Source organism: Suricata suricatta, chromosome 15 (assembly GCF_006229205.1).
Source record: "Suricata suricatta isolate VVHF042 chromosome 15, meerkat_22Aug2017_6uvM2_HiC, whole genome shotgun sequence".
Taxonomy (NCBI): Eukaryota; Metazoa; Chordata; class Mammalia; order Carnivora; family Herpestidae; genus Suricata; species Suricata suricatta.
In genome coordinates, this window is record NC_043714.1 from 49949590 (window position 1) to 49971074 (window position 21485).

General features: G+C 34.8%; 1 protein-coding gene across 4 annotated transcripts in view; it reads left to right on the top strand.

Annotated features, from left to right (window-relative positions):
- Positions 1 to 21485, top strand: part of EMC2 (ER membrane protein complex subunit 2) — a 46704-nt gene that overhangs the window by 3173 nt on the left and 22046 nt on the right. For all 4 annotated transcript variants that reach the window (XR_003903259.1, XR_003903258.1, XM_029923719.1 and 1 more), the window contains exons 2-5: positions 408 to 521; positions 1019 to 1083; positions 4148 to 4233; positions 10487 to 10544. Coding sequence is in view for 2 of the 4 variants with exons in the window: in XM_029923719.1 (XP_029779579.1) it covers positions 408 to 521; positions 1019 to 1083; positions 4148 to 4233; positions 10487 to 10544 (323 nt within the window). In the remaining 2 variants the exon portion in view is untranslated. The remainder of the gene's footprint in view (positions 1 to 407; positions 522 to 1018; positions 1084 to 4147; positions 4234 to 10486; positions 10545 to 21485) is intronic.

Below are 21485 nucleotides of genomic sequence, written 5' to 3' on the forward strand. Positions count from 1 at the left end.
GTGAGTGAGTAGGTGAGCTTTAGGAATACCTTGGATTTTTGAGATTTCTATGTATAGTTTTATGCATTTCTTATTTTCTGGGAAAATAATCTTTAGCTTTTATCAAATTCTGAAGGTTGTCTGTAAATTCAAAAATATTAAAATCCATAGTTTCTTCAAGGGTTGGAAGATCTTTGTGGCAGACTCAAGCCATTCATTACTTTTATAGTTGTAACATCAGTTATAATGACTTTTTAATCTTCTAAAGGATCTGTTGCTCTTGATAATTGATTTTCTGCTTTATGAACTTTGAAATGCCATCGACTTACAAAAATATGACTGTATTTTCCTGAAAAATTGATTTCAACTTCTTTGTCAATTTTTTGACATTGATCAAATATATAAGTAATAAACTTTATTTTTTTCAGAGATGCGAGATAAAATGAGAAAATGGAGGGAAGAAAACTCACGAAATAGTGAGCAAATTGTGGAAGTTGGAGAGGAATTAATTAATGAATATGCTTCCAAGCTTGGAGATGATAGTAAGTTTTCATGCTCAGTTCATGTTCTATTTATGATTTTTAGTTCTTTGGAAAACCATCTTTTCAGTATGTTCTTCCTGCTGTTCAAGCTATAATTTGTCCCTTTTTAAGGAGACTTTTCAGGAAATCATGATACATCATTTGGAGAAGGATTTCTAATTCCTGGTTGAAGTGGAGCTAGCAAATAGGCATTTTTGTTTTAATGCTCACAGGACGATAGTCCTGATCTGGTCAAAATGTACATCATAAAGAACTTTTTAGAAGGCATGGGTATTAGATAGTGGGAGATTTTTTTTTTTACTTTATAAGATAAATAAGATATTTTATATTACTGAAAGTATATGAGGATGCTTTTATAATTCCAGATATAATATGGTAAAACAATTTTCAGTTAGAAGTGACTTTCTGAAAAATATCAGAAACAAGAAGAATATCTAATTTCTGTTGAGAGATTTTTACATTAAATTCTGTTTTTTTCTCTCTCTCTCTATATATAGTTTGGATCATATATGAACAAGTAATGGTTGCAGCCCTAGACTATGGTCGAGATGATTTGGCATTGGTAGGTATTTAAACTAATTTTATTTTATTTTAAATTTGCTTCATGAAGTATATATAAGTAGCTAAGACTTAGTATATGGCTTGTATTTGAATGCTTTTATAGCTAGTTTTCAGTGCTACTCTTTTTTTTTAAGTTTAAAAAAATGTTTTTTTATTTTGAAAGTGCAAGCAGGGGAGGGGCAGGGGAGGGATGGATAGAGAATCTGAAGCAGGCTCTGCGCTGACGGTGAAGAGCGTGATGTGGGGCTTGAACTCATGAACTGTGAGATCATGACCTAAGCCAAAGTCAGATGCTCAACTGACTGAGCCACCAGGTGCCCCTTTAGTGCTACTCTTAAGAGTAGGTAAGACTAACTAGGTACTTTGGAACAAAGAAAGTTCTTAAATTTTTTTAACAATCTTGAGAAGTAGATAGTTAGTATCCCAGTTTTACTGAAGAGGTTAAATTCGTTGGTGAAGATTATCCACTTAACAGTTGCATTATGCTGTATTATAGAGTTTAAAATAAGAAGTGGATAGTTTTTTTTTTTAAATGTTTTATTTATTTGTGATACAGAGAGAGAGACAGAACATGAGAGGGGGAGGGGCAGAGAGAGAAGGAGACACAGAACCGGAAGCAGGCTCCAGGCTCTGAGCTAGCTGTCAGCACAGAGCCTGACGCGGGGCTCGAACCCACGAACGTGAGATCTGACCTGAGCCCAAGCCGGAGGCTTAACCAGCTGAGCCACCCAGGCGCCCCAAGAAGTGGATAGTTTAAAACAAATTTTTCTTTTGGGTTGTGGAATAACTTTCATAGCACAGACAAATCACTGGCTTATGATTATTTGACTTAGGATTTTTCGACTTTATGATGGTATGAAAGCAATACATATTCAGTAGAAACTGCTTTGAATTTTGAATTTTGATCTTTTCCCAGGCTATTGATTCGTGATAGGATACTTTCTAATGATGGCGGGCAGTGGCAATGGGCTGCACCTTCCAGTAAGCCATGTGATCACAAGGGGGTACTGCCATTCTGTACCCTTACAGCCATTCTGTTTTTTACTTTCAGGATAGTAATTAGTACATTACATGAGGTATTTGGTACTTCATTTTACAATAGGCTTTGTGTTAGAATGATTTTGTCCACCTACAGGCTAATGTAAGTGTTCTGAGCATAAGGCAAGCTAGGCTAAGCTATGCTGTTCAGTAGGTTAGGTGTGCTAAATGCATTCTTGACATTCAGTATTTTCAACTTACCATGGGTTTTTTGGGATGTAATCCCATCGTAAGTCGAATATTAAATACCCTTTCGCAATGCTGTAAATGTATCTCTTTCTTAAATTACTAGAAAATCCTAACATGAATAGAACATGACTTAAAATACAAATATTATTCTTTTAAAATAAAAGAATAATAGCTATAGTTTTGAACACTCATGTGGTAGGCACTGTGCTATAAATATGTCACACTTTATTTAATCTTCACTTTGGTTTGTGCTTGACACTATTGTTATATTTGTTTTATAAGTCAAGAAGTAGAGGTTTCTGCTCTTTGATTCTATTGTTTTATAATACTGAGTTCTTAAGTACTGTCTCCTCATTTAAGCCAAAAAGAAATACATGCAAAGTGAAAGTCGAAATACCAGGAGAACATACTCATATCTGAATTAGCATTATTTTTTCCAAGGTAATTATGTTATATTGTCTCTACACCTAATTTCAGTGGAGCTGTCAGTGGTAAATAAATATTCCATAAAATATCCATAGAGGTGGCTGCTTACATCTTAAGGGAAATAGTAAGTTTTTTTTAAGTAGCTAAATGCCGTTTGATAAATTAGGAGATCTAATTAGATAATATTGATAACCAAAGCGGGAGATCAAATTAAATGGTAACTTTTTTTTGTAACTTAGTATTTTTTAATAGTTCAGAATTTCTACAGAACTTGATTGACCAATAATAGGAGTTTTGCATGGTGTCAAAGAGATAAATGAACGTCATCTTCATTTTTGACTAACTTGAATGTTTTTTTTAGTGTGGCAGATTTTTAGCCACATACTTGGAAGCTATAATTCCAGATTATATTAAGACTTATTACTTATTGGCAGTTTCTTCACTAATAAAAGGTATTTTTGGTTACTTATGCTTTGGGGCACTAGAATGGACCATTTTTGTAATCCTTGACATTTCTAGCATTCTATGTTGCTGAGATCATAATTGGTGCTCAGTAAATATTTGATTATTTATTTAACTTGATGGATGAATTATATATATTTCCCAAAGGAGATTGGCTCCATAGACTTGGTTTCTGCAATTTTTGACCCCCAAGTCAGGTTCTTTGTACAGACAAGATGAGTGATTAATACATGATTTCAATGGGGCAAAATTGAACAAAGTGTTAATAGGGTTTGCTAGGGACTTGAGAATACTATCAGAAAGCTTAATTTTTATAAAGAGAATGCTTAGGCAATAGTTAGAAACAAAAAGCCTGGAAGCTGTTATAAATGTTATAAGCATTTAAGTTGGGTCTGCCTCATTATGGAAGCAATATTTTTATTAAAGTTTTTTCATTTATTATTTCTGAGAGAGAGAAAGAGAAAGAGAACAAGTAGGCAGGGCGTAGAGATTGGAAACACAGATTCTGAAGCAGGCTCCACGCTCTGAACTGTCAGCACAGAGCCCAAAGCAGGGCTCAAACTCCCAAACTGTGAGATCATGACCTGAGTAGAAGTTGGATGCTTAATTGACTGAGCCACCAGTCAGTTAAGGCGCCCCAGAAGCAATTTTTCAAGGAGGCATAATATGGCAGTATCTCAAGAGTTATTAGTGTACTCCATGGCCTGCTTATTTTCCCAGTTAAGAGTCTGATCAGTTTCTGAGAACTGATTGTTACTTCCACTGTAATTTCAGAGTTCTTATTTTACCCCATTATTCATTGCAATTAATTTTACTTCATGTCATTAGATTACACAGATGAAATGATTTAAGAAAATACATTGAAGAATATAGGCCATTCCTTGTAGCTTATTTGGTATATGTAATGTAATTACTGCTATTTAAGTCTTTTTTACTAATTATTTTTTCAGTTTTGTCTTCAGGAGTTGAGAAGACAGTTCCCTGGCAGTCACAGAGTCAAGAGACTAACGGGCATGAGATTTGAAGCCATGGAAAGGTAACTGAATCTTAACAGTATGATCCCATTCTAAAATGGTAAACATGGGTATAGATGTAGGGCTTACTAGACCCATGGCAACATCATTAATTGTGCAAGATGTTTTGCTGCTGAGTTTCAGAATAGTGTTAGTGCTTCTCAGCATAAATTTTGCCAATTACTCGTAATAAATGGGATTTGACATAGGAGTGCAACTCATTTACCATCTCTGGCCTAGAGAAATGGGATCATGTTCAGGAGTAAGGACTGGTTTTATATCCTCTTTCTAGGATTTCTTAGCTGTTTACCTGGCACATTATTTAACTTATTTTTAATTAAGCCTTTTAGCTTTACTCCTCTGCAAAACAAGAATATTTCCAACTTGTCGGGGTTGTTGGGAATTAGTAATGACAGACATTCAAGATACCGATGCATACAGGCATTCAAAGTATAGAAGCTATTATTATTTTTTTAATTGAGATAGAATTGACATAGAATTGAGATAGAATTCTATTAGTTTGAGGTATATGATATCATGATTTGATATTGATAATGTATTGTGAAATGATTACCACAGTTAGTTTAGTTAACATCCATCACCATGCTTTGTTACAATGTTTTTCTTATGAGACCTTTTAAGCCTCACTATCTTAGCAACAACTTTCAAGTATACAACACAGAATTATTAACTATAGTAACCATACTGTACATTATATCCCTGGGACCTAACTGGAAGTTTGTACCTTTTGACCACTGGTACCTAGTATGCCCACCCGCATTAGTGGCAATCACTAATCTGTTCTCTATTTCTGTGAGTTTGAATTCTTTTTGATTCCACTTGTAAGTGAGATTATACAGTATTTGTCTTTGTCTGCCTGATTTTTACACTTAGCATGTGCCCTCAGTGTCCATCCAACTTCATAATTGGCAGAATTTCTTCCTCTTTTATGGTTAAATAATATTCCATTGTATCAGACTTCTTTATCCACTTATCTGTCAATGAACACTTGGGTTGTTTCCATGTATTGGCTATTGCAAATAATGCTGCAGTGAACATGAGGGTGGGAATATCTTTTCAAGATAGTGATTTTATTTCTTTTGGATAAGTACCCAGAAGTGGAATTCCTAGATGAAATCATAGTTCTATTTTGAATTTTATAAGGAACCTCCATACTGTTTTTCATAGTGGCTGTGTTAATTTACATTCCCACTAACAGTTCACAAGGTTCCCTTTCTCTACATCCTTGTCAACACTTGTTATGTTTTGTCTTTTTGACAATAGCCATTTTATTATGTGTGAGGTGATAGCTCATTGTGGTTTTGATTTTCATTTCCCTCTTGATTAATTACATTGAACACCTTTTCATGTACCTGTTTGCCATTTGTTTATCTTCCTCAGCAAATGTCTTTTCAGTTCCTCTGCTTCTCTTTACTTGGATTTTTGTATTTGGCCATTAATTGTATGAGGTTTTTGTTTGTTTTTTGTTTGTTTCATTTTCTCTTGTTTTTTATTTTTTGTTTGTTTTTTTTTTTTTAATTTTAGAGTGAGCAGGGGAGATGGGCAGAGGGAGAGGAGACAGGGAGAGAGAGAATCTTAAGCAGGCTCTTTGGCCAGTTTGGAGCCCATTGTGGGGCTCCATCTCACCATTGCGAGTTCCTGACCTGAGCTGAAGTCAGTAGTGGGACACTTAACTGACTGAGCCACCCAGGCGCCCCTGTATGAATTCTTTATAGGTATTGGATAGTAACTCCTTTTCAGATATTTGCAAACATCAAATGATTTGCAAATCTTTTTTTTCATTCCATAAGTTGTCTTTTCATTTTGTTGAATTTTTTCTTGTTGTTGTATAGAAACTTTTTAGTTTGATATGGTCTCATTTCTTTATTTTTGCTTTTGTTGGCCTTTGCTCTTGGTGTCAAATCTAAAAAATCATCACCAAGACTGGTATCAGAGAGCTATTGCCTATGTTTTCTTCTAGGAGTTTTATGATTTCGGGTCTTACGTTGAAGTCTTTAATCAATTTTGACTCAATTTTTGCATATGGTGTAAAGATAGTAGTGCTGTGTTATTTTTTTGCATATGACTGTCCAGTTTTCCCAAGACCATTTACTGAAGACACTATCCTTTTCCCATTGTATATTCTTAGCTTCTCTTTGGTAAATTAATTGGCTATTTATGTTTGATTTTGTTTCTGGATTCTCTGTTGTGTTCCATTAATCTGTGTGTCTGTTACGCCCATACCATAATGTTTTGATTATTATGCCTTTGTTATATAGTTTGAAATATGATGTTTTCAGCTTTTTTTCTTATTGTGGAGGATGGCTTTGGATATTCAGGGTCTTTTGTGGTTTCATACAAATTTTGGGACTTTTCTAATTCTGTGGGAAATGCCATTGGAATTTTGATAGGAATTGTATGGGATTTTTAGATTACTTTGAGTAGTATGGAAATTTTACCAATAATCTTCCAATCCATGGGCATGGATATCTTTGGATTTTCTTCAATTTATTTCATCAGTGTTTTATAGTTTTCAATATACAGGGCTTTTATCTCTTTGGTTAAATATATATATTCCTGGGTAGTGTATTCTTTTTGATGATGTGTAAATGAGGTTAATAGATTATTATTAGTGTATTGAAATGCAGCTGATTTTTATATCTTGATTTTCTATCCTGCAACCTTACTGAATTCATTTATTAGCTCTAACAGTTTTTGATGGAGTCTTGTGCTCCATTAAGCTGTGTTTATCTGTATTGATCTACCTCCCAATTATAGGGGTAGTGGTTTACTTGGTGATATCAATTTTCTTTTCTTCTTTTTTTCTTTTTTTTTAATGTTTTATTTATTATTGAGACAGAAACAGAGCATGAGTGGGGAGGGGCAGAGAGAGAGAGGGAGACACAGGATCTGAAGCAGGCTCCTCCAGGCTCTGAGCTGTCAGCACAGAACCTGACGTGGGCCTCGAACCCACACACCGTGAGGTCATGACACTGTGAAGTCAGACGGTTGACTAACTGAGCCACCCAGGTACCCCTGGTGATGTCAAGTTTCTGATGGATCTAAGAATTGTTGGTTCACTTTTTTTAGCTTTTTTCTTGTGAGGATGGGAGTAATGACTTTCAGAATCTTTATGTGCCAAACCAGGAACTAGAAATATTGAGCATCTTCTGATGCAATTATTGGCCATTTGGAGAAATGTGTATTCATATTCTTTGTTTATAAGGGGTTAATTTTAAGGGTTTTTTATATATAGTCTTGATACAAGTCCCTTATCAGATAATATGATTTGCAAAACTTCTCGCATATGGATTGTCTTTTCACTTGCCTAATGGTGTCCTTAGATTACAAAAGTTTTTGATTTTTTATGAAGTTCAGTTCTGTTTTTCCATTGTCACTTGTACTTTTAGTGTCACATATAGAAACCATTACCTAATCAAGGTCACAAAGATTACACCTATCCTTTCTTCTTAGAGTTTTATAGTTGCTTTTAGTGTTTATATTTAGGTATTTGATCTGTTTGAGTTAATATTTTTTATGGTGGTGAGGTAGTTGTCTCATTTTATTCTTTGGCATGCGGATATCCTGTTCCAGCATCTTTGTTGAAATTACTTTGCTTTCCCTATTTAATTGTCTGGCACCCCTGTTGAAAATTAATTGAATGTAAATGTGAGGGTTGATTTCTGGGCTTTAGTTCTGTTCCAGTGATCTGTATGTTTATCACATACCACAGTGTATTGATTCCACACTATTTATAGTGTAGCTTTGTAGTACATTCTGAAATTTGGAAGTATGAGGCCTTTAACTTTATTCTTTTTTTTCCCTCCAAGAGGATTTTGTCTATTTTATGTCCCTTGAATTTATTACATATGAATTTTAGGATCAGCTTATTGCTCCTTACTTTTTAAATTTGATGTTTTAGGTAAGACGGAGGTAACTTGTACCTCATTATAGTAATTTTTATTAAGCAAGATATATTGATATAGTTTTTCTTAATCCTTTTATTCCTTGGCTTTTGGTTTATGTATTTGTTTATATGTACATTTTAATCTCATTGGATCTTCTCTATAAGCAAGCAAAGGACATAAAGAAAAATAAATAAAACAGTATTATTTTAGGTTAACAGAAAGTAATTTGAATCAGAGGACAGAATGTAAGAAATATACAAAAGACTGTTCCTGAATCAGTGTTCTACTCTAATATCCCTTTTGTTTTATCTCAAGTATCGTATATCTAGTATTTTTAGATCATTCCTAAAATATGTAAATAGCCAGACACATCCCCAAGTCCAACATGGATGGTTTTTAAAATTATCTTGTAAAGGTTTGAGAGATATGAATTTCCAAAGGACACATTTTAATAGTTACTGTCCCTCCACCCCCTTTATAACGGTACCAAAAATTGATATGGTAACAATAATTTATTCTTAAATCAGGCTTTCTAAACTACCTATTGAACTTTAGTTTCTTTAAGCCTTGCTCTTAAATTGAAACTCACATAATCATTTTACCCAGTAAGGTTTTGCTGTTGTGTGTGTGTGGTTTTTTTTCTCCTGAGGAGTGGCTGTTATGTGTCTTCATTACATGGGGGCATTAGCCATTGATTCTCATACATGATTATGTAAATTAGAGTGATCTGTGGCCTATTAAAAAAAATATGTAGTTGCCTAGTCCCCACTTTACTGAGAGCAGTTTGTTAGTAGTGTAATCCAGATTTTTTTTTTAAAGGAAGCCCTGCAGGAGAATTGACAAATAGGTTTGAGAATATTGCTGACTAAAGGTAAATTTTTGTGTCCTGCAGTATATTAGGAGTCTCTAGGGAAACAAAATCAAGAGGATATTGGTGTACATATATGGGGGTAGGAGGAGGGCGGTAGGACGCATAGGGAAAGGGAGAGAGATTTACTATGAGGTAATTATGGAGGCCGAGAAGTTCAGAATTTGCTGTCTGCAACTTGGAAACCCAGGAAAGTTGGTGCTATAATTCTACTGAGTCCAAGTTCAAAAGCCTGAGAACTAAGGGAGCTGATGGGCAAGAGATGATGAGATGAGATGTCCCAGCTCAAGCAGTGAGGCATTGAAAAGGGGCGAATAACTCTTTCCTCCATGTTTGTTCTATTTAAGCTCTCAAGAGACTGGGGGATGTCCACTCACATTGGGAAAGGCAGTCTATTTTACTGAGTCCAAAGATTCAAATGCTAATCTCATCTGGAAACACCCTCAGACATACCCAGGAATAATATTTAGTCTGGGTATCTCATGGCCAGTTAAGTTGATACATCACACTGAGTTAAAAAGATTAACCATTACCTTCAGTTTTTACAGAACTTACTATTTTGGGGGCACCTGGGTGACTTAGTCCATTTAAGTGTCCAGCTTCAGCTCAGGTCATGATCTCATGGTTTGTGAGTTCGAGCCCAGCGTTGGGCTCTGTGCGGACAGCTCAGAGCCTGGAGCTTGCTTTATAATCTGTGTCTCTCTCTCTGCCCCTCCCCTGCTCACAGTCTGTCTCTCTTTTTCTCTCTTTCTCTCTTAAAAATATATAAACATTGAAAAATTTTAAAAAGAACTATTTTTTTAATTATAGTAAAACTTTACTATATAAAATATAAAACTAGATATTAATACCTTATGTGTATAATTTTTATACAACTATAAAAACAATGTAAATTTTCTAATAAAATACCCCCCAAAACTAGAAAACTACTAAAATTGAGATTACCATTATATTAATAAAAGGAATGGTGTCAGGTCTACCTTCCTCTGTCATTTTCAGTGTGTTCCCCAGAGGTTATGTAGTTGGAAAAAGATTCTCAGGGGGCCCTGATGTACTGTGTCGTGTCATATGTGCTGTGTCTTAGAACCCTTGCTCTATAGCATTAATTTTGTCCTTGTTTATATACTTCATTGTTTTGTTTTATTAATATTTAATGATTTTATTTTAGATTTCCCCATTTAGTTGAGAACTCTGTGCTGCTAATTTTTACCTTTGTGTTTAGGCCAAACAGAATCAATGTGTTTTTGTTCATCTCATTTTTTGTTTGTTCATGAATCAGTATATTTTTGAAGTAAATTTTTTTTATAAATGCTTTATACATGAAGTTTTTCTGCAGAAAATTTCTAGCAAATTGCTGCTGTTACATGAAGATCAGAAGAGAGATGGATTCCAATTGTAAATGCATTTAAAGTCCTGCCAGTTTAATCTTTTTCTGTATTTATTATTTGTCACTAAATATTAAGGTAATGATTCTTGATGTTTCTTTTTCTTTTTAAATAGATATGATGATGCTATACAACTATATGATCGAATTTTACAAGAAGATCCAACCAACACTGTAAGTTAGCTGGCTATCTAAATTTTATTTTAAAAGGTGAAATTTATTCATTTTTGAAATAATGTAAAAATACATATGAAGCCAGGTTTTAGCTTCTTATTTTAAATGTTTTCTGTTGGGGGTTCCTGGGTGGCTCAGTTAGTTAAGTGTCCAAGTCTTGAAATCATCTCAGGTCCTGATCATGCGGTTGTGAGATTGAGCCCTGCACAGGGCTCTGTGCTGAACATGGAACCTGCTTGGGATTCTCCCTCTCTCTCTGCCTCTGCCCGTCCATCACTCACTCACTTTCTCTGTCTCTTCCTAAATAAATAAATAAATCTGAAAAAAATATTATATGTTGGACCACATTTTTAATATAGAGTTAAAATTCTTCGGTAAAATTTGACTCATAAGATACTTTATTAAAAAGAAACTAGCGGAGGGGTGACTGGGTGGTTAAGTCAGTTAAGTGGCTGACTGTGGCTCAGGTCATGATCTCATGGTTCCTGCAGTCGAGCCCCGTGTTGGGGTCTGTGCTGACAGCGAGGAGCCTGCTTGGGATTCTCTCTCCCTGCCCCTCCCCTGCTCACACACACACATACTCTCTCTCTCAAAATAAATAAACTTTAAAAAAAAAAAATAAAGAGAACCTAGTGGAGATTTAGAAAGAAAGAATTTTGTGTGCTTAAAAAAGACCCAGCAGAGTTCAGTGGTTTTATAATATTTTGAAGTTTATGATATACCAACTCGTTTTGTTTGGGTATTTATATTCTAGTTGTCTCAATGAAAAATGAAAGAAGTCATGACTGTAATTGGTATATGGGATTAATAAAAGTGTTTTGCTTTTTTCTGCCTTACCCGTAGATAAGAACATGTATATGTATATACAACATACATGTGTACAGATATACACATAAAGAAGAAAAATATATTGTGTTTCCCATAAGATAACATCTTTAATTATCCTGATTTAAACAAATATATTAGTGTATTGGGCAGAGCATTTGATCCAAATATACTTAGGTAGTATTTGTTTTTAAAATACTCTAGTGAAGATTTAAAAAAATTTTGAGAACATTTTAGTTGACTCCTTTTGCATGATGACTTTCCTCAGACTTTCCTTTTACACAATGAAAAGTTAAAGAGATTTTAGATAACATATCAGGCATTTTAGTATTTTTTAATTCTGTCCATGCATACATATGCCTGCTAAGAGAAAATATTTTTAGAATACTTAAACAAAAAGTAGTTAGAGTTTGTTTTGTACTGTTATAGGAGAAATTGTTATATTAACACAATACGAATACATGAAGGTTTTCTCTTTTTGACAAGCATTTAATTAAAAATACACATTTCTGAGAAGTCATTTGATGTATGATTGTGGATTATAAGAAGCAGAAATACTGACTATTAAACATTAGTTACTTGCTTTGTTTTAAAATATTTATGCTATGTTAGGGGATTATTTAATATTGAAGTGTCCCATAGTTAGCATTTATCTCAGGCATTCCTTAGTCATAAATCCCTGATTTCTGCTGTCTCTTCTGATACTCTGTAGTAATACTTAGGTTTATTGCTTAAATGACAATCTTTTTTCGACTTTATTGAGATATCATTGACAAGTAACATTGTGTAAGTTACACATTGTGGTAACATATATATGTACTGAAATGGTTTAGATGGTTTTGCTTTTAATATTATCCCATCCCAGGGAAATTTTCTCTGGACACTTACTAAGGTATTTTGGGGGGATGGTAGGGGAGAATAGCAGGTAGAGGTAGATATTTGAATGGCAAGTATTTATTATTTTGTGAGGATTCTCAGCTTATAGAAAGTTCAGGGAAAAGTTTTAAAAGAACCGCAAGCCTACCTGTTATTAAAAACAAACCAAAAACAAAGAAGAAAGAGCTTCTATTATTTATCTGGGTATTTCCAAAAAAACAAGAGTTAAAATGGGAAAGTTTTGAATATGTTTTTTAATCTTAATCCTAATTTCTTGCTACCTGTTTTAAGAAAATGGCACTGGTTTTTTTCCCTTGAAGATTTTCTCATGTACTTATTTCATTTATAAGACTTTACCACAGTTTCAAAGGTATTAATTTTTAATGCAGTTGTATATTGAAAATATGAAATGGTTTGTATTGAAACAGTCCTGAAAGGTTTTTTTCAAAACAATTTTTTATAACAGGTTGAAAATCAATAGCTTGTAATTTGTTTTCTTGGAATTATGAGTCAAACATTTTACTTATGTGTCATTTTAAGTGGAGGATATTTTTAATACATCATTTCCCTTTTTCAGGATTTAAGACAATATGTAATTATTTTTCGGTGTTTGTAGTGCTTTCCATGTTCTATGACTCTATGACTGACTAAAAGAAAAATCTAAATAGTTTCACTCATAAACTATGCATGAAGGTGGTAGTAACTAAATCCCTTAGTTGGTAGGTGAACAGTATACAACAAAGTAGCTAAATTCAACTTTGCTAAATGTATTATTCTTTCATTAAATATTATCCTTATCTAATGTCCCCTTAATCCCTTCTGTTCTTCTGTAAATGTTTATTGAGTATCTTTCATGAACCACCAGAATGTTGGTGTTACTAAAAATAAAGAACGTTTCTGTTAATGTATCCATAGAAAGCACTGTGGTAGACACTAAGGGAGATAACAAAACCATGTACGACCCAGAACTAATTAAGCCTAGTACGGAAAGACTCTATTTATATAAAACAGTTAAATGGCAGTATTAAAGACATCATATTTTCTTTTTTCAAAGCATCTTTAATTCATGACCTCAAAGGTGGGAAAGTCTAGTTTCATCCTCATCCCTAGTTATAAGTCAAGCCTTTACCCTGTAGTTCTTTTTTGCATTGTCTAAAAGTGACCATGTGACTCCTTCATTAGTCTTGTGCCTCTAGATATGTAGTATAGGAATGAGGTTGTCATTCAAGCTTTAAGGAGCTCTCCTTCCCTGTCACATGCATTCATTAATCTTTTTTTTTTAATTTTTTAATGTTTATTTTTGAGAGAGAGAGAGAGAGAGAGAGAGAGAGCGCGCGCGCGCAAGAGTGTGAGCGTGAGTGAGCGTGAGCTGGGGAGGGGCAGAGAGGAAGACACAGAATCTGAAGCAGGCTCCAGCCTCTGAGCTGCAGCACAGAGCCCAATGTGGGGGCCAAACTCACAACCTGCGAGATCATGACCTGAGCTGAAGTTGGATGCTTAACCAACTAAGACACGCAGGTGCCCTGCATTCATTAATCTTCCAAAAAGTTTGTTGAGTGCTTGCAATATGCTTGGTTCTGGGAATAGAAAAACAAATTAGACACGCACTTGACTTTGTGCTTAGGTATGCAAAGTGATGTGAACAGATTGTGGACTTTGAAAATAGACTATTAAAGTCTTATTCATTAGCGATTTCCTGTGTGATTTTTAAGCCTTGCAGGCTTTGAAGGATGAGTATGGTTGAAATGAAGCAATGATGATAGTCTGGCAAGTCTTCATTCATATCTCATGAATGAAGCCTTCACACTGTTAAAGTACAAAGTTTACCTAGGGAAGAAAGAATAAAGTGATTAGGAAGGAATTTTTCAATTTTCTTCTGGGAGGGTGCAAAAATGGACATTTTTCCCTATCTATTTTTAAAAAGTTGTGAAATTTTTTTTGAAGAAGTAAAACCTATCCATTTTTAAAATTACAAACAATACAAAAGAATATATCATGAAAAATAAGTCTTTCCTCTTATCCCTGATCTCAAGTCCTCTTTCACTTAGACGTGGTTAACATTTCTAATGTATTCTTCCAGAGACTTTTTCCTTGTGAACACACATACACATGTGCATGAGTGTGTCCCTCTTGACAGAGTGAGTGATTTGAAATGCAAATGGTGGCGTATTCTACTTCACAATACATTGTAAAGTTCATTTTATATATCAGAACATCCTTTACATCATCCTTTGAACAGCTACATAGCATTTTGTTGCATGATATATAGTCCCTATCTTGGAAAACAGTTTTAAGTCACTCTTTGATGAACCTTTGGGTTAATCTGATATCTTCCTCCCAGGAACAGGGTTGCAGTGAATGCCATTGTAGGATGGATTCCTACTCTGCAATCTAAGTCTGGAGGACTATACATTTTAAATTTTGATAGGGGTGCCTGGAGGCTCCATCGATTGAGCATATGACTCTTGATTTTGGCTCGGGTCATGGTCCCAGGGTCCTGGGATTGAACCCCATGCCAGGCTTTACAATGAGCATGGAGACTGCTTAGATATTCTCTCTCTCTCTTTCTCTCTCTCCCCCCTCATCCTGCCTCCCTCCCTCTGCCCCTCTTTCTTGCTTGTGTGTTCGTGTGTGCTCTCTCTCTCTCTAAAATAAAAAAAAATAAAAAATTCTTGAAATTTTGATAGACATTGCCAAATTTCCTTCCATAAAGGCTTTTTAGCATCCCTATTCATTTCTGTGGTGAATGAGAGTGCTTCTTCTCGTGTATTCTCCCACATGGTATACTATTCAGCTTTTTTGATTTTATTTGTGAGTCTAATTGGTAAAAAATGTTAACTGGTTATAACTTACATTATGAATGATGTTAAATATCTTTTCATATACTTAAAAAGCCATTTATACTTTTCTTTCTGTACTTCCTTTAATGCCTTTTTTAGGTGAATTTTTATTTCTGTTCTTATTGAAGAGAGGGCATGGTACGGTGCTTTACCTATGTAACCTCTTTCTTCTTCTGTACACATTGACCTCTGAGAAAAACTAGGGCTCTGAGGAACATTATTTTCTACCTCTAAATTGGTTCTTTGTGCAGAGTGACTGGAGATGCAACAAGATGGTCTATATTTGTGAACAACGTGGTATGTTAATTTCAGAATTTAATTTTTATTCTTAGAAAATGGACAATGAAGTAAAATTTTGATTAGGGAAAAACTACCAGATATTTTTAGAAATCCCTTTGTTAATTATACGGGAGATAGGGGCACATGGGTGGCTCGGTTGGGCATCCGACTTCGGCTCAGGTCATGTGAGTTTGAGCACTGTGTTGGGCTCTGTGCTTACAGCTTGGAGACTGGAGCCTGCTTCAAATTCCGTGTCTTCCTCTCTCTTCTCTGCTTCTCCCCTACTCACGCTCTGTCTCAAAAATAAATAAACATTAAAAATTTAAAAAATAATAATATGGGGGATAGTTTGAAGGAGGTGCAATAAGATGAAATAGTTTGTAATTTGTAGGCTGTTCTGTCATAGATCAGAGATTATGGGGATGGAAACCTAGGACTAGTGGAATTGAAATAGGTAATGGATGAAAGAATATTCTGCAATGAAAGTACACAAACAATTAAAATTACTAGTATGTAAGTGGTTTTTAGAATGGTAACTCAAATATGAAAATTTTAGTCATCAACCTGTCAAAGTCAAGTGTTGGATTAGGCTCACTGTGAGCTTTTATCCCTTGCCTACCTGAGCACTAGGTTTTTTTGTTTGTTTGCTTTTAAAATAAAAGTAGACTTTCCTTTGAAAGTTCCTTGGGGGAAATAATTATGTCCATTGCATGACTAATGCGTAGCATATGGTAGGCCTTCAATGAATACTTACTGAATGTATGCCTTTCAGAAAGGAGGTATAATAATTACTGCCTTTTTAATTTAATTTCATATTTCAGAAAGATCAGATTTTGCCTTGACTTGTAAACTGCATATTGCGATGTATCAAATATTTAAAGTTTTGTTTTGGAATTAGATATAATTGCCTCTCTACCAAAGATGAAGATGCTTTCAGAATGCCACATTTCCTAGGCTCATGGGCCTAAGCCTTGGAAGAACCTAGAGCTCTGCTTTCCTCCTGTAGGCCAGCAGTCTGTCTTTCTGGTCCCAGCATTGGCAGTAGAGGGAGTCTAGATTGTATTTTGCTGGTAGACTATAATCCTTTAGTCCTTTCCTAGGAAGTATTTCTTTCCTCCTGTAGCTTATTTTTTTAAGATATGACAAGTGTTTCAGGAATAATTGCTGACTAGCTCCCTTATATGTAATGTCACAGAAAGCCTGTAGCAAGTTTGATGAAGATTTGTTCATAGTCATCAATACTTTTTATATTTTATTATAGAAATATTTTATAATAGAAATTCTAACTTTGATACTAAAATTACTTATAAAATGTGGAACAATTTTCATTAAAAAAAATGGTTGTTTATTTATTTTGAGAGACAGAGAGTATGAGTGAGCCAGGAGAGGAGCAGAGAGAATCCCAAGCAGGCTTCACACTGTTAGTGCAGAGCCTGATGCCCGGCTCAATCCCACACACTGTGAGATTATGGCCTGAGCTGAAATCAAGAGTCAGGTGCTTAACTGACTGAGCCACCCAGGTGCTCCTAGTTTTCATTTTTTTAAATATATATTTTATTTTTTTAAATATGTATTTTATTTACTTTTTGAGAGAGAGCGTAAGCAGAGGAGGAGCAGAGAGAGAAGGGGGCAGAGGATCCGAAGCAGGCTCTGTGCTGGCAGCTGACAGGAGCGAGCCCAATGAGGAGCTTGAACTCACAAACCATGAGATCGTGACCTGAGCCGAAATTGGAGCTCAACCGACTGAGTCACCCAGGTGCCCCAAACAGTTTTCACTTCTAAGACTTAAACTGATATTTGCAAAGATTTTTCCAAACAAGACATTTAGAAAAATTCAGAATATTGGCATACTTTATAGGAAAAAAAGTATAAGAAGGAAATATAAATGGAAATTGATAAATATTCAAGACTTTACTTACTTTTTAGTCCAATTAATGCTATTTTAAAACTGTTTTGACATATAATTGATGTAGAATAGACTGCACACATTTAAGTAAGGTGTGCAATTTGATAAGTTTTGACATTTGTATACACCTGTGAAGCCATCACACAATCAAGATAGTGAACAAAACTATCGTCAAAAGTTTTTACTCCTTTCCATTTTTGTATTCCTGTGTTACAGGAATTGAGCTTTCTTGTGGTATAGAAATTACTTTAAAACAATTCGATCTTTTTGGGTCTTTGTTAGAGAGGTTCAGAACAATGTGTATATGGCTAATGATTCCTCATTACATCCTTCTGGCTACACTGTCCATTGCCACAGGAATCGTGGCATTTTCTAGTCTGGTTGGTTGGAATAGTGAGTTCAAGACACTTTCCCTTAAACCCCTCTGGTGATTCTTTCCTTGGCTTGGGGCAGTTTTTTCACTCATGTGCACTGATCAGTACAAGGCTAAATACTCAAGGAAAACCCTTGAGATTCAAGGGGAATCTAGAGTTCTTATTCTGTTTCTTTTTTGTCTAGTACTATGTCTACAAACTCTAACCTTTAATCTTCCTGGGCTCTCAGCTCCTTTTCCTGAACTCAGAGTCTACTGAGTTCGCCATGTTTACTCTTCCTGCACAGGATTCTGTGAAACTCTCTCCAGGCAGCAAGCCAGGGCAATAAAAATAGGGCTCACCTTATTTGTTTCCAGCCGCTCAGGGATCACTGTTGTCTGTTGCCTCTTGTCCTGTGCCTTAAAAGTGATTGTTTCATGTATTTAGTCTAGTTTTTTAATTGGTTCAGGCAAAAAGGTAAATCTGATCCTTGTTACTCCCATAATGGCCAGAAATGATAGCCCTGCTTAATGCTCATTTAAAATTATCATGATAAAGATTGGTTCTTATGCCAGCATGTGGTATTATTTTTCTTTTAGAAGCAATAACGTGGAAAGGGCTGTTGCTTAGTATGTAACTTAATAATATATCGTTGCCAAAAGATAATTATTGCCACAAAGGTTATTTCTTTAAGCTGTCCTACACAGTTTAATTAGGAAGACTGGCTTTGCCTTAGTTGAAATGTTACCACTTAAAAGTTTGTTTTAGACTTTATACTATTAGGAAATAAAATGCTGTATCTTAGGTTTTACATGATCAGCCAATATATTGCTTACATAGGAGAGATTTTTAGGCATGTTTTCCAAATTGATTAAAGCCTTGTGTTTAAAAGTTTCAGTTACAAATATTGAATTTCTGTTTGTTTTACATTGTTATAAAATTATGACATTTCATGTACTATAAATACACATAATTCAAAATAATAGTAATAATAATAGTAACAATAGTAACAATATTTAACCTGTAACGGTTCAGATTCTTTCAGTAAGTCTAGCAGGATCTAGAATGGGAATCAGAAATTTTAGATTCTACTTTTAATCCTATTTCTTCTGATGCATTTAAGTTGTTTAGATCTCTGTTTTTCATCATTTACAAAAGGATTGGTTTTTTCTCAAAAATTTTAATGTATATTTATTTTTGAGAGAGGGAGAGCGAGCGAGCGAGCCAGGAAAGGTCAGAGAGAGAGGGACACAGAATCCAAAGCAGGCTCCAGACTCTGAGCTGTCAGCACAGAGCCCAACACAGGGCTCAGATGCATAAACTATGAGATCATGACCTGAGCCAAAGCCGACGCTCAACCGACTGAGCCACCCAGGTACCCCAAGGATTGTTTTTTAAAAGGCAGTTTAAAGATGAGTTATCTTTGAAACCTGACAGCAGTGCTTTACAAACTATGTTTTGTGCATGCTGCTGACCTAAAAATCTCAGTGTATATTCAACAGTAGAGAGATGGTTCTGTTGTTAAATCACCAAAAAATAAAGTTAGACAAGTGTTTTTAGTATACTCTTCTTCATGAAACTTATATATAATGTACATAATGGTGTCCATTACAAGGTTCATACCATACTTCTTATCACAGAAGTAGTCTTTGTTACTCGTGTTCACACTTGGACTTTTTGTCTGATATGTCACATTTGAATGCAGTATTTTCAATAAGTTTCACTGCATCTGTGTAATATCTCAGCTGATGCAAATCCTATAAAGATTGAACAAGATATTATATCAAACTAAGGAAGCCTGTGCCAGGCCTTTAATGATTTCATAGGTAGACTTATGTTATGCTGAACATAAATGTTAAGTATAGAATAAACAGAAAAGGAAGATACTGTTTATTCAATACCGTTCTACTGTGTTAGTTGCTTTACATTGATACTTGGAGACTGGAGTATTATGGACATTTGGGAAGGTTAAATATTTTGCCTTTGGTTAGAAAGCTGGTAAGTACCAAGAGTTAGTATTTGTTTATCTTTTTTATTTCAAAACATGGACTCTGTTCTACCTTATTGCCTGTAGAGGAAGTAGTATCATGATAAATGAAAGGAATAAACAGTTAAAATCTGTTTCAAATGTGTTGGATTGGTGGGGCGCCTGGGTGGCTCAGTCGGTTAAGCGTCCAGCTTCAACTCAGGTCAAGATCTCACAGTTCGTGGGTTCGAGCCCCGCGTTGGGCTCTGTGCTGACAGCTCAGAGCCTGGAGCCTGCTTCGGATTCTGGTCTCCCTCTCTCTCTGACCCTCCCCTGCTCGCGCTGTCTCTGTCTCTCAAAAATAAAATAAAAACCATAAAAAAAAATTAAAAAAAATTGTTGGATTGGTGAAATTAGATATGATATATCTAAAAAAATTACTTTCTTAATTATATGTTAGTTTATCTATCACCTATTTTCAGAAGAACTTGGAAAAAGGCTCTCATTTGAAGTCTAGTATTCTTCCTAAAGGATTTAAGATTGAGTTACTTTTAGAGCTTTTCTCTTACTTTTCTTTCTGAATTCTTGAGGCCTTTTAAATGGTACATTTATTATAGCACTTTCATTGTTGTACAGAGTGAAATTATTCCAAAAATATTTGAGTATCTACCATAGTGCAGGCATTGTGTTAGGCCTTCAGTATGAGCTGAATAATCAAGGATATACATTTTTAACACATTTCATTTTTTCTTACCAAAATGTTTTTTATCATTGTTGTTCTAAATATCACTCATGGTCTTACTTATTGGGAATCTCTTGATTTTCTCTGATTTTTTGACTTTCACTTCTTCAAAGCAAAACCTCCACCTTTTTCACCCATGGCAGGTAGTTCTTTTAGTCTAAAAGAGGCCCCATTCATTTTACTCTCCTTGTTTGCATCTGGTGGAGTATGTATTATATAAAACAATAACAATCATGTTCATAGTTCATAAACTTAACTTGGCCATAGTTCTGGTTTGTTTCATTGTTTAGACTATTTGCATTGAATTAAATAGAGATGGAAGAGATACAAATTTAATTTATATAGTGCCTTCCATTCCATGTTAACTCCAGCCTCTAATAGATAGTCTTGATTACACACAATGTTGCTGTCTGATTACACATACTGCTGGTGTCTTCTGTGCCTTCACTTCTGTGTTCCTCCATTTAGGTTCTGTCCTCCACACAATTTCCTCTTTTGCTTTTTTAATGTCTAATGCTTTTCTGTTTCAGTACAGGTATCACATCTGGGGCCCTCTTTGCTCCCTGCCCTTAGACCCCCTCCACTCTGCCACACCCTGTGTTAATGTCTTCCATGTTGTCACAACCCTAGATATCTCTATCATTGTCTTTTTATTTGATGTGTCTTTTTCTCATCAGCTCCTATAGTGAATTATCTATTCTTTTTTTATTCTCATATTTTCATTGTCTTGCAAAGTCTCTGTCAAACTAAACAAGATGTTTAGTGCATATTTGATGAATGCATAAGTAGTACTGATATTTATATTTATTATTTAAGAAATTTTAAAAAGCAAGTTTAAATGTTTTGTCTATTATAAAATATTGTTTTCAAGTCCTATGTTATTCTTTTGAAAGACTTACAGGTAGGTTTTTTTTCTTAAACCTGAAAAAATTTATCGGGAGATATATTTTATAATGACAATTCAAGTGGTCATGGTGAGATTTTTTTTCTAATCTCCACTAACCCTCTATCTCTTAACATACAAATCTTATGAATGAGACAGAGTAAAGGACTTTATGCTGGGTAAAGATTAGGATTCCCTGCTGACTTGTAATTATCAGAATCTGGATGGTTATTTATTTGAATGAAATGATGCATACATTGTATACATCAAA